Source organism: Fistularia commersonii, chromosome 15, assembly GCF_037954325.1.
Source record: "Fistularia commersonii isolate RoL2024-O1a breed Wild chromosome 15, RoL_Fcom_v1.0, whole genome shotgun sequence".
NCBI classification, from domain to species: Eukaryota; Metazoa; Chordata; class Actinopteri; order Syngnathiformes; family Fistulariidae; genus Fistularia; species Fistularia commersonii.
In genome coordinates, this window is record NC_141298.1 from 2,437,164 (window position 1) to 2,451,802 (window position 14,639).

A 14,639-nucleotide genomic window follows, 5' to 3' on the forward strand; every position below is an offset into this window, starting at 1 on the left:
TCCATCAACACTAACAAAGGGGAGCTGTAACAGCTATCATATCTACCTTGAAGGGTGATGTCATTGTACCTGGAAAGCATTTAACATTAGCTCCTTTCTGTGTCTCTCTCTTACACATCACACACACATGCGGACACACAAGCAAACGACAGCCTCCCCTACTGTGTCTCTCTTCTGCGCAACGGTTGGCACCTCCTGGTTTTTTTTTTTTTCATTAATGGAGAGCTCATTAATCGTGGCTGATAACGAGGACATGGGGCAGGGACATGATTAAGGGGCTCTCTCTCCTTTAGCTAGGCGCCCTTGGGGATAAACAGCCCTGAGTGTGTGTGTGTGGGGGGGGCCACAAGTTAAAATTGGTAAAGGACACACATGAAGAGCTATCTCTAGGACATCTGTGGGATAGGGTTCTACACATGTTTTTACTTCTGAGTGATCAGACCCTCAGGTACACTCACGACAATAATGCAGCATTATTTGTACTTATAAAGTGACCCACCTTTCCCTTAATGATCTGAGACCGAAAACTCCCTAAAGGCTAAGGTTAAATGCGGTGGCAGAGTGAGAGGAAGTTGGGACTTTAAACAAACCCCAGGAATTTCTCCTCTGCTTCTCTCATGTTGAGGGAGGATGGTGAATTCCAATGTTCTCATCCTGAAAGAGTGTGTCAGCAATGTCAATATGAAGTAAAAGTTAATAAATTTGAGATTTAATCTGAAACTTGGGAGCCAAACATGCATTAGCCATTTAAATATACATCAAAACATAAACTAGTTAATGAAAAACATTTAACGGGTTTATGGGAAACTTGTGTACTTATGTACAGTAGAACCTCAGCTTACAACAACCCCTAATCACGAAGAAATTGGCCTATGAACAGAGTTTTTCGTTGAAATTTTAACCAACCTGCGAATAAGCCTCGGTGCACAACTATACAAACAAACAAGCTTACAGCCTTTCTGCCTTGTGGCTTTTTAGCATAGTCGCAGTAGTGCATGGTACTCTGCATCATTTACATTGTACATCCTTCTGTTCTGCTGTTACAATGCTTTTTTTCAGTAAGCTAGTCCTCAAACAGCTCAGTCAACCATCTGTATACTCCTGAAGAACAAAGATGCGTGAAACCCTGCTAATGTGGTGAAAGGGGTGATTATGTTAATGGGGCAAAGGTCTCAAGTCTTAGAAGTAATAGAAAAGTTATTGCTGGTTTGGATTAATGAAATACAACTTGCTTGAGATGGCATCAGCGTTCAGTGATATTTACATTGATTTAAATGGGAAAAATTGATTCAGTTCCCAAAGATTTTGGCTTGCGAATGAAGTCAAAGAACGAATTAAATTTGTAAGCCAAGATTTTACTGTATTTCACATTATTTATATATATTGTCTGCTGGACACTAAAATCTCAAAATGCTAAAACTCTGAATTGTGATATGAGGTCAGATGGGGGAAGCCCGCTTAAGAAAAGGTAATTATGTCAATATTGTATTGTCAGGACAGCCATAAAATAGACACTTTCCATCAAATTGAGTCAACGAAAAACTTTTAGTCGCGCAGACATCTGACTATATCTATAGTCATTTAGCAAAGGCTTACCTCTATAACTTCTAAAGTAGCATTTGAATATATTCAGCTGTGTGTGTTACTGCATAATAGGTCAATTTAATAGTGTGTTAGACTGACAGTGTCTGGGGAGGCAATGATATGTATGCCAGACTGGGCCTAATTTCACGGTGCAAAAGTAGGCTGTGCATCCCGAAATAGGTGATTGTAAGTTAAGAGAATAAATTGATTTAGTTGATTATTCCTCCTTTGTTTATGTGCATGTCATAGACTAAAGTATCTCTAAAGTGTTTCAATATACAGGTATGAAAACCATAGAGGCAAATTTAAAGCTTCCATGACTTGTGATGTATGTAACACAGTGATGTTTAAACTGTAGATGACTAATTGGGTGGAAAATAGGACAAGGTGTAATAATGTATCACCTACAAATGTAATGACAGAAACTGATCTAGAAACACAGCAGGATGTTATGACATCACAACCTGGAGCAGAGATCAATCTGTACATACATAAGGGCTTTGTAGTACAACAATCGTTTGGCTTAAACACACATGCATGCACAAGTGGGTGCGCGCACACACACACACACACACACACACACACACACACACACACATTAAATCCAATCTGTCTGGACCAGGACCCTAATCCCTTCTCCACGGCCATGGAGTCAAGCAGACAGTAATCCTCCATATTTGTATATTAATAGCCATGGTCTCAGGAGCGGCCTCTCTATATATTGTGATGTATGTTTTATTAGTTGGTTAATCTGCTTGTCGATCAGCAGATCTGGTCCATTTAAAGCCGGACCTTAATAAAAACATGGCCAGCCCCGTCTGAGGGATAAGCTCCCCAAGGACAAGCGAAAGAGCATGCATGGGTTCAATAGACTCATCACCAACAATAAACAGCTTTGAATCTGTGTTATCTGTCACTGGGCAATATAATTATTATGCGGCATCTAGCCTTAGGCCTCTGCCCTTTACAAAGAAGAGGGCTAGATAAAGTGTGACCCAAATATAGGCTTGCAACTGTTTTACCATAATGTATGTCTTGATCAACCCTTATACTATTTTTGAAAGTGTACTTTAGACCATTGTGTGTCCTTAATAATCCGGACTACTGTGTCTTCTTAAGCACTTGTCCCACACACACTCAGGTGGAACAGATCTGGTGAAAATGCAGTTCCACATCGGCAGACGCGCATAGAAGGTGCAGAGGTTTCTTTGGATCTGAATCACATTGGGAGTTGTCTACTCACCTCTCTCACTGTCTAGACGCTGTGTCAGTGCCACGCCCCACCGGACATCTGTCCTGATTCAATAGATTTGTCAGACAGCCCTTCGATTAGAAGGACACTGCTTTAAATTAGCTGGCAAGTAAAGAAGTGAGGTTGGCTGGATGGCGGGACATTATGTTGAAAGTATACTGTCCTTCCTATTTTATAATGGTCTTAAGTCACTTGAAATTAGAGGCTGACTGATAGCTTTTTGGATGATTGTTTTAGTTTGAGTTTGAATATCCTACAAAGAGGGGCTCGACTAAATGAGGAGTATATCTCCTCTGTGATCTATACATAGAGTCCCACAGCACTTGTGATAAAATTAACTTTTTTTTTCAATTTTCAAGGAAGCTCTAAGAGGGACTTGCTTGTTCAGTGAATGACTTCCAAGATATCTTGTCTTGAATTATGGAATTGTTCAATTCACTTAAAGGCAAAAATCAAACAAACGAGCAGTTTATTGCCAATTTTATTGCAAATGCAGCAAGACACAAACTCAGTGACCAGAAAAATCAAGTCTTCATTGATTGAATCTTAAGTCTTTAAAAACTGTATACATTCATCAGCTATACACAAATTGCTTTATAAACTGTCAATTTTAAAAAGATATTATCCTTTTCTCTTTTTTTGAATACTCAAACATTGAGGTAACAGACATTAGGCCAAGTGACGACTACATAAACAAATAAACAGCTTTCAAACATCTGGACAGGGGAGATAGAGGGAGAATGAGCTAGGCACCCTAGGGAGATGTGTGGCTTTCCTCTAAGATCTGTTGATTTGGAGGAAGGATGGAGGGATGGGCAGATCATGAAACAAAAAAAAAAAAGAGTAAGAAGAAAGTTCATGCTTAGGTCAAAATTCAGGTCGAGGTCAAGAATGCACTCACAAACCTTGTGGAACCCTCTGAGCCACAAACAGCAAAAGACAGAAAAAGAAATGCCTTTAAATGCATTGCAGACAGACCATGTGACTCTCACGGGGTAATCTCATGGGAGCATCCCCCACCCCTGATCTCCCTGATGAACTGTAACAACAGGAAGTCAGCTTGGCCTGCAACTAATGCCACACCACACCTACAGAGAACTGTGCTCTTTCTGTCACAGAGCACAAATTAACTAGCAGAAAGATGCAGAAATGGCCATGCCTTTTACTACTCTTACCTTCCTCATCATTTTAGTTGTTACAGCAGTCATTTATCAATCATCACTGTTAAATCTAAGTTTAATCGCTTTAAAAGTGTGCAGCATGGGGCAGTAAGAATTGATGGCTTGCTGCCCACTTCTGCTGGCGTGGGTGGTGAGCGAGATGCATTGCAGCCTGGCATTGAAACATGGAGAGACCAAGCCTGGCAGGGGGTGGGCTTTTCAGTGGCTCAATAGCCCTTGTTTGTCTTGGTCCCATTGGGAAGTTAGGACACTGCAGTGAATAGCAGCCAGTTAGCAACGATGGCATAATAAGACTGGGGGGAGGACTTGAGTCATTGAAATTCAACGCAGGCTGCTGTCAAGACTTACCACCCTTGCCAGCTGTGGCACCTCAATGGAGTGAGGGAGTTGTTTCTAAGACTGAGCATCGTGGTTAAGAATACATCAGATGGGGGAGAAGCTTTGATATAACACTGCTGACTCATCAATGATACCAGATGAGAGGTAGTATCTGTTGGTAAAAAACGGGACGCTTTTAGAAAATAAATCATGAGACAGAATGAGGACAAATAATACTTGAATGTAAAAAACTCAGTAGGGCGCCGGTCAATTTTCACAACACAGTATGTATACATGGTTCGGGATCACAATATAATGCAATATAGTATGCATATTCCAGTACAGAGCACTTGCCACTTTGGGGGTCTAAAAATCTAAGCGCACACAAACATGAAAATATAAGGGTGATGCACAATTTGTCTGCAAAACATCCTGGTGCCCTCAACAGGAAATTCTAGGGGGCAAAAGGAATGTCAGAAAAACAGAATTTACTTCCACATGAGAATGAGCAAATTGGTATTGTCTCTTTTTGGATTTTTAGCAACTTCGTTCAACCTAACTTAATTTTGAAAGTACTATCATTTAATCTGGGTCCACTGTTCTTTTGTTCTCATGGACTCATATTTCAGTCAAACATTTTTCTGTTGCACACTCTAGCTAGGTCCACACCTTGTCAATAGCTGATACCCCCAACCAACCATCACTTCCATGTTTGAGGTTTTCATGGCCCCTGATGGGGAGCCTTAAATAGTCTGCCACAGGTGCTGGGGGCCAGGCGAGTGAAGGAGGGGGACATGGCCTGGTTGAGAGCTGGGCCGCAGGAAGCTCCTTGTTTTCATAGAGATAAAGGGCTTTCAGGTTGCATCCTGGGCCGTAATCTCCCACACACTTCCTGGTTTTGTTCGAGGCCAGAGAAATTACAAACCTTTGCCATAAGAAACTGATCGATAGCTTCAGATGAGACCGGATATGTGTCTAGCATTCGTGGATTTGAAGAGCATGAAATGACAAAGAAGACAGCCTGGATCTGATTCCGACTTCATTGAAGGTTCTTGCTTAGAGCTGATTTATGGATTAATTCATTCAAAGTGCTAGTTCATTAATGATGAGGATAATAAAAATGTGAATATAATTTATTTCCTGGCCTCTTCATTTGCTTTGAGACCACAATTAACATTGTTCCAAGCTGTTATATCCCAATTACAGAAAAAGAAAGCTGCCTTCTTTTAAATTCAAGTTCCTCCGTAGCCAGTCACTTAGTGGCAGCCTTGTGTTTAAAAAGATCCATTTACAATACATTTTCATTAAATGGGTTTATTGAAAATTGGCACTCAGAAAACTTGTTTTTTTCATATTTTCTCTGCTGCTCTTACATTTTCGCTCTCTATTCTGACCATGTTTGAGTAGCGCAGCTTTTGACCATGAGCCACACCCTGTTCTGCTGCCAGAGGAAACTTTCAATCTCTTCCTCCCTCCCTCACTCTGCCCATAGCTATGGCTCTCATACTTTTGTCAGGTGTTATTTATGAGTGCTGTATAGCTGCCGCACCTGCTAGTGTTGGAGAATCAGAGCCAAGGCAGCTGCTGGAGAGTGGCATGAAAGAACCAGAGACATGAGACTCAAGAACAAACCAAAAAGCAAGATGATTTGTCAGAATAAGAATGGGGGTCACTGAGGGAATGCCAGATTATGGGTGCAGAAGCATGTGGTGATGCAAGCAAACACATCATACAGCTAATGATGGGTGTTATTATGGGAGCAGTGGGACAAAACAAACAACCAAGTGATGAGGAAGCGCTAATTAATAGTGTTGTACAACACCAAACATGATCAATTAAAGGCCATGCTTCATTGACTCACAGGCAAAAGCACTGGCGCCAGTGTAACAGGAGAGGGGAGGGCCCTGTCAGCATGAGTAAGAAGACAGATGCACAATTGCCAGGCTACTGAGATCCAAGGGTAGCTACTCCCTTCCCTCCACCTTAAACTCCTATATGTATTTATGGGCACAGTGCTCTGTGGGGCCCACTCTGTGTTTTGACTGTAAACACCTGAAGGATGATAATAGTGCGCTGAGACAGGACAGGGGCTGAGACAGTTCAGAGTTCACTGGCTAAATTCTACTTAGGGGTTGACAGTGTGAGAGAGGTTATATGTTGTGCTCCTTTTGAAAGTCTCCAATTACTGTGTGCACCATAGAAGTCTGTTGTGCATAAAGCCAGGTACACGGGTGCAAACGAAAGTCTTTTGTGCCGCGCCTCCATGATGAGTGATATATGTGCTGGAGCAAGACTTTGTTCTATAGTATATACAGTACGTGTATGGAATTCACAGATACTTGTTATATCAACATAATGACGTAGTCAAGTGATGTGAGGGCTATAACTGTATTTCATTGGTCAAGCTGAATTACTTACACCTCTAATTTTTTCTGAATACTAGAAAAAGAAACTAAAGGCAAAAAATGCAAATTTCCACCTTTTAATACAAATAGTAAAAGTTCAACTGTTACAGTAAGCATCTACTTTCCACGGAAACTGAGCAACTGTGTCATTTCTTTATAACAGTTAATGTTGCATATACTGAACATAGTAGTCAACTCACAATCAAAACTAACTGTCTAAATTTCTTGTGACTGAAATTTTTATTTCATCCTTAGAGTGCAACATATGCTATGTCTGTCCTTACTCATAAAAGTGTTTCTATTTCCTGATTGTTGAGACATCAAGATTATGCAGTACAAATAATGGCACCTTACAGTGAATGACTGTACTGCCTGTGGTGATACAGCAACTCTGTTTGAGCCATTTCTATTTCATACCCTGCTTGTCTTTTGTATTTACAAGTACACACTCCAGTTTTTTGTACAGCAGTGTGTGTGTCTAGACTTGGCTACCTCCTCGGGTTAGGTCACACTAGGGAGCCGTGGGGAGCTCCACGGAGTGCTCATGGGTTAAATGGGCCGATGAGGATGCTCTATGCCTCCCTACATTCTGCCCCCCCTCTGTTTTCAGGCTGGCCATTCTCTTCTCATTAATCCTGTGTGGATGTTTATCCATGTTGACATTCAGCATCGCAGCCGGCCCACTCTCTGACTAACAAACAGGGTGACTAAGGTTTTTTTTTTCACGGCTGTCACAGGGCTAGCATAGCCCGGCTAGTTCAATGTTCATGCTTGAGAAACAGAGAGGCACTCGATTTGTTAGTTACTCTGGCCCTTGGGACATCAGAGCCGGCCTGTGCAACTGGAATCAGTGTGTGAATATGAATGCTTGCCCCCTCAGGAGGGCCATTATCAGTTCTATGTGCTATGGAGAGGAAAATCAATATGGTCATCATAATGGGCTGGCCAGAAGCCAGCCACTAGGCTGTGTTCAAGGCACAATACATGGCAACAGATTATTCCTCATCTGATGTCAACTTATTTCATCCCTGCAGACAGGGGCACAGTGGGGCTATAATTAGGTCAACATTTAGAAGGGACTTGCCCTTCTACAACTATGTCAAAAAATAAAAGTTGGCAATCCAGCGGTCAAAGGTAAAGAAAGCTACAGCACAGGTTTCCACTGATGAGTTTTTGTCTCAAACACAAGCTGGGCCCGCCTTTTGCCTATTGTGTCGGCTCAGTCTTTTTCATTAACCGCTCCAGTGAGGACCGCAAACAGGGGAGGGGATGGATGGATGGATGGGCTGGAGGAGAATGAAGGGGGCTGTGGTAATGATGGGGAGTGGGGGCTGAGGGGCAAGGGGGCGTCTGCAGAGTGGGACTAACTGTGGGACAGGACAGCACCCAGCGAATACATGATTAAAAACACACGTCATCAGACAGCACTGGGAACAAAACATACGTGAGGACTGCAATTTAGAAACGCATAAAAAAAATACCTTTCAGGTCAGCCCCGCACCTGTATAAAGGGACCAAACAGGAATAAGGGGCAGTTACTTTGAAACACAAACCAAATTTGCGAAGCTAAAATTGGGTCACAAACACACCTGCCTATGACTCGTTGCACTGGATCCAGAACTAGCAGGCAGAAGAGGCTTTTCTGCTCAGTTAGCTTACATGATACACTTAACTGAGCTCTCCTCCCCTACACTGCACTGCCCACATTGCTTTCAGTGTCGCTTTTCAGTTTCGTAGCCCTGGCTGTGCCGACCAACACATTCAACTCAATTATGTGTTCAACATGTGTCACCTCAAAGCAGCTCCAACCACTACAGGAAATAAATGATCCTCTGCAAAGATGACACGGAACCCAGGCTGATATTCAAAAGGGGAGGGGGTAATTTTTGCCCCGGTGCAACGGCAATTTTTTTGTTCAGTTCACTGAGCCGATGGTTTACTACAAGCTTTCCCCACCCCCTAAAACTGCAGGACATAACTGTCCTTCCAGGGATAGTGTTGCTGGTCAGACGGGAGGCTGCGTCATCCTCATCTCAGGACCCTCCAAGGCAAGTGCCCCCACTTCCCACACACACACACACACACACACACACACACACACACACACACACACACACACACACACACACACACACATTGTACTGTCATGTAGATAGACCCCTCATGGCTCACGCTGGGGAAACTCCAGCCTGCTGGGCAGAATTAAGCCTTAACCCTGACATTAACAACAACATATTGGGCAGGACACATCTGTACTTGAAAATTCACAAAACAGAAATGCCAGATGCAGTGGCACCTACGATAAGGTGAGCAAGCATGACGTAGATGTAAGCTATATTTCCAAGACAAAAATGTCAGCATGCTGCAGCGAAGGCCCTTGAGAGCCTGCAGCCACATGGGAGAGAGATTTGATGAATTCTACAAACGTTCCACGGATTCCTCCCTTGCAGGAACCTTTGGGAAAAGAATGGGTCATATGCAAATGGCATGCACAGTATGGAGGAGAAGTTTCCCACAAGCCGAGTGTGAAAAGGGCTCTCCCTCCCCATGCCGGGCCTGCTGAATGGGCCTTTTCTTCTGCTACTGAAAGTGTATGAGGTAGAGCAGGCAAACTGCAAAGGTAACTAGGCTCTTTCTCCTCAGGCTTTCTCACTAAAGCCTGAACACACAATGGTTCATTTACGCATTCAACCACACAAACCCCAATAAAGCACATCCAAGCGCAGTTAAGGGGGTTACTGAACCTGACTCTGGGTTTAAAACTCCTCCTTTAAAGAGGAAGAGCACCTTTTTATAGGCTAATGCTCTCAGCCTCCATGGGAGCAGCTAATCATTAAGCTGCCTTAACGGAGGTGGGAGTGTGGTCGTACATCACATCATTTTAATTTCCCTGAATGGTCAGATAAGGACAGACCTTTTCCCACCCTGGTGTTCATAGTGAGACATAAAGCCGCATGCAAACTTCAATGAAAGGCTTTAAACATATATATATGTATATATATATATACATATATATATATATATGGATGTTACTCTTATGAAGTAAAAAAAAATGTTGCGATGGCCTGTTCTGCTGAGGTATGCCCCAACTTTAACATCCTTCCTCCATGAACTCAATATCTGTTAGAGAGCTGCCATGTGTGTTGTGTTTTTTATCTGCCAGCACCAGTCCTTCAGCTGTCACCTGTTGTAAAAATCTCTGGTCACCTCTGCCACTTCTCACCAGCTCTCGCCATCCCCCACCTTAGACTCCACAGGGAACACATAGTCCACAACTGAAGAGGTCAGAAAAGAATGGACAGAGAAGGAGGGAGAGGAGAAAAGCTGAAGGCTTGAGCGCTCCCTCCCTCTCTTCCCCTTTCATTGAACAAACTTAAACACAAACACAATTGGACATGCTGGAAGCCTCACAATAGCACAGGGGGGGAAAGTGAAGTCATACTCTAGGCACGCTGGGTGCCCAGGTCAGGGGGCAATCAACAGCACCCCTGGCTACTGTGTCGTAACCCCCCAAAATAAAGGAGAAGCTCTGGAGGGAGGAGTGAGAGAGAAGGAATAGAAAGACAGAGCGGGGGCGGTGGTGGCGGGGGCCTTTTTTTTTTCTTACTTGGCACTTTAAAATGTAGGTACTGGGGAAGTTGGTGAAAAGCAGTGAGATAAATGAAAAATTTCCTCCTCTGCTGAAGTCTTCACACAACAGGGGAGAACCTTTTAAATGTAAACAGATGGCTTTAAAACCACTGCGGAGGCATGCAGAGTTGCATAGTCAATCCCCATCTCCTCCACAGACCTCTTTCACTTAACAAACTCTAGCTAGATTTAAACTGTTCTCTTGCAAACATATGTATATGGTTGCATCCGAGCCTCTCTTAACAGAGTGGTTGGGTTAAGGACACTGAGTTTAGTTTGTGTATAGTTTAAGCAAACCATTAAACGTGGACTTCTACATCCGAGAACAAACCCATAGCCCAATTTTGCTTATCTTAGGTGGATGATACATTAAGCCAAATGCAAGTGGGTACAGTCGGCGAGAGAGTATGCATGCTACCTGTGCTGTGCGGTGTCTTTAGCTCATCGCTTGAAAGTGGCCAGAGTTGTCGCACCACAGCCCTGTTTATTTTTGCAAAGAATGTTAATACAGGGCACATTCCTCTATTCCCCAATTGCTGTGTTAAATTACCATTGCAGGGAGTAGCTGCTATTCCCAAGTGGAACTGACTGCAGAGAAGTGACAAAGGGAGCTGTAGTATCCAACCAATTGCAAACACCTGTCATCCTGCAGGCTGTTAACACTTCTCTGTTTACAGCAAGGAATGGAGCTCACCTTGATCTCTGCTATCACTAATAGCCAGGGACTCGGCATAACCACTGACCAAAGGAAGATGACTGTTGAAAATCTCCACCAACACTTGTAAAGGGTATATAAATACAAATTATGTGTTCAAATATACTATAACACTACAATTTATGAGACCAACAAATCCTTGTCCCTCGTTAAATATTCTACAAGAACTGAATATGCATTCTAATTTCATTGCTCACTTGATTTGTCATTTGTCAGACTCCTGAATGAAGACAAGATACCTTTCTCTTCAATATATGATCCATTCTCAGTGTTTATGAACTAGAGGCTGTAGGTCTACATCAAACTCGTGTGTGCTGAACATGCAACTTGGACCGTCTTCAAAAGGTGATCTCAAAAATTATACTCTCTCTAATTGTAATAATATATACTTGAATCAGAGTAGATGAGCTTTGCTCAATGAATGTAGTCTTTATAATTCCTATCATTTTACACTGAAAGAGTAGAACGTTTTTTTTTCACTCATCAGTGACTGTCTTTAGTCTTGGGCTGTTATATGTTATAAGTATGTATGTATGTTTGACATACATGCATACACGCACATATACACGCATTTGCATATACATATACATATATATGCATATCTTTATGTAATGCATAGAGATAGATTGACAAAGGCATAGTGTCATAAAAGTAACAACACTGAGGCCGTGGCCACATGCGTCACCTGCCTCCAATCCACTTTTCATAGGTATTCCACACAAAAGGGAAGATCCGCTGATTTACATGACAGATCACAAGCCTTGTCACAAGGTGGTAGGAAGTGAGGACTTAAAAGCAGACCTTGATGGCTCTTTGAAGCAAATGCAAATGAGGCAAAGTAACAGGCAACACATCTGTTTGGTTACATATACAGCTTTAAATATCAATAGGCTGTTAACTTAAAAAAAAGGAAGATGAGGGAGAGAAAGAAAAAACACATGACAAGTACACATTCAAAATAATTCCCAGTCTCTCTCGCAGCCAAGAAATATCCACACCTCAAAAGCAGGACAGTTATCTGAGGTGTGTCCACATATTTACACACATGCTCCAGAGACCAAACGCACAGTTCAACACGTCTCGTTAAACAAGTAATAGAAAGTGACCTAAGAAAGATAACGCGGAAAAAAAATCACCAACACGAACAAAAACATGAATAGATTTTGTTAAAAATCAAAAAGAAATGCTCTTCAAGTTACTCATCGTGTATCCGACAGAAAACTCAGGAACAAAACCAGAAAACTGCGTTCGGGTCACGTATTTCACTCCACTACCACCCATTAAAATAGCCAAATGTCAAACGGCGCAGGTTCGTTTAAAAATACATTTCCTGCATCACCCCAGTTCCTTTCGGCTACACTGGGTGGCACAATACAAAAGCACGCCTACATCATAGGCAAAAATCGCTCTTTTTTGTTTTGTTTTGTTTTTTTCATTGACGCAACGATAAATAGCGAGCGATCGTCGCTCCGCGGGATGGGGAGAAGTTTACAGCAACGGCGAAAAAAACGCTCCCACAAACATAATCCCAGCATTTGTGAAAGCCAAGTCAACATTAATACTGTGTGTGTGTCTGTGTGTGTATGTGTGTGTGTACACACACTCGTGGGAGAAAATAGCAGCAAAGTATCCGACCTAGCAAGAAACCGTTACTTTGTCACCGTGTAGTGACCGTTGAGCCCTGTAGACCGAACTATTACACGGACTTCGGTGTTGCCGGACTGTATCGGAAGACGCGATAACGGCGTTATTTAAAAGAAGAAGAAAAAACAGAAATAAAGAAAAAAAAAAAAGAAGGAGATTTTGTTTGAGGGTTCGCCCGCGTCCGCGGTCCTACAAGAATCAGGATTCCCAGCGCGCGACTAGAGAGGATCCGCCTGTCCTTATATGGGCCGCGCTCGCCCTGCTCGCATAAACAGCGCGTGAGATGTCCCCCGTTCTCCGGAACCACGGACGGTCCCCCCTCCCTCCCCGTCCTGTCCCCCTCCCCTGTCCTCACTTCACCGTCAAATAGTGCCGTTAAAAACCGGCGTCAAGCGCGGGGATGTAAACCGCAGATAAGTTAGAAATTGTGCGAGTGGATAAAACAATTAAAAAAAAAAGAAATTACGGCTCACAACAAACACAACGAAAGGTCGAAATGCTCATCTTTCCCGCTTTACGAGACAAAATGCCGCTAATTTGAGCGGTTGTTAGCAAAGACACAGCGGCGGAGGGTTAAATGAAGATAAGTGTCCGCCTTGTATATCGCAGCAACAGTGTCCCTATCGCTACCTGCCATGAGTGCGCAAAAAGAAAGGAAGAACAAATAAACAGTTGCCCTCCCCCTCTTGGGAAACAAACGTGATGTCCGCGGTGTTTTAATCTACATTTAATTTTATAAGGGCTTTTCTTCCCCGCCGTGACATAAACTAGTCAAAATGAAAGCTGTCGAGGGCAGCGTTAACAGCCAGGTAGCGTGTTTCCCCCAGAGGAACAGGTCCGAGTTGGGTTGAGGGGCTTCAAAACTCGACAAAATGTTAGTAAACCGTCCGGTTGAGATCCCAGCACGAGGCTAAAAGTGTAGGAAAATTGATAAAGCCGTATGAAGCGAAGACAAAAGCTCGCCGGGTCATAAAAGGGTGAGGTGCGAATAACGGTCTCCGGTGCAGCGGACCGCTAGGCGGAGGGAGAGACGCAACCCAGGTATAACGGTACACCACATAGGGCTGTAATACAGCGCTCACTTGCTACTTCCCAACACTTTCAGTTACTAAAAAACACAACTTCTGAGCTTCGGGAGTTTTCGGCGAAATGACCGGGAGACGGGAAGGGCTCGCCGAGAGAGCAGCGCCGCGTCAGAAGTAGTTTTACTCACCGTTGTTCCTCCTCGGGTTCGCCTGCTTTCTGCGCTTACACCTGGGGCCATCCGCCATGATCCTTTCGTTGTGTCTAAATGCTGCCGGAGAGTCACCTCCTCTCTCACCCCTCTCCCCCTCCCTCCCTCCCCTTCACCTCCCCTTATCCGCACCTGGTTTACGACACTCTGCTTTACGACATCACCTTCCTCCCCCGACCCACGTTGCCGGTGCGATTCAGACTAAGAACTGGAAGTTGTGAGAGATGACTTCATCGTACCTGCCCTGCCCATCACAGATGCACCATGCAGCTGTTGGAAACGGATCTTGTAAGGTTTTATTAGTTGTTATTTTTACTATCACAAACTCCTAAGCTCATGCTTATTTGTTTACCTGCATGTTTGAATTTCATGGTGACTGTTTATCTAAAACTCTATGACGTCAACAGAGCACATCGTTATGATTGCCACATTGAAATTTTTTTCAATATCTATTAAGACTAGACACTCTTTCTCGATTACCCCTGAAAGCTCCCCTTGACAAGGAGTGCATTTGAAGCTTTTCATTTGGTTGTCCTCATGCGTGCAATGTCAACAGAACTTAAGGATGATAGTGAGCCACATTTGTAGTGTTTTAAAAGTATTCAAAAGTAACATCAAGTTGTTCATTGTGGCCCAGCTGCCTACGTGTGTGCAGCACCATGGAATACAAATGCAG

At 43.2% G+C, this 14,639-nt stretch overlaps 1 protein-coding gene across 1 annotated transcript in view; it reads right to left on the reverse strand.

The window, feature by feature from the left end:
• Positions 1 to 14,143, reverse strand: part of zeb1b (zinc finger E-box binding homeobox 1b) — a 58,579-nt gene extending 44,436 nt beyond the window's left edge. The window contains exon 1 of the mRNA XM_086160277.1: positions 13,943 to 14,143. Within this exon, the coding sequence (XP_086016403.1) occupies positions 13,943 to 14,000 (58 nt within the window). The 5' untranslated portion in view covers positions 14,001 to 14,143. The remainder of the gene's footprint in view (positions 1 to 13,942) is intronic.
• Between the last annotated feature and the right edge of the window lie 496 nt (positions 14,144 to 14,639).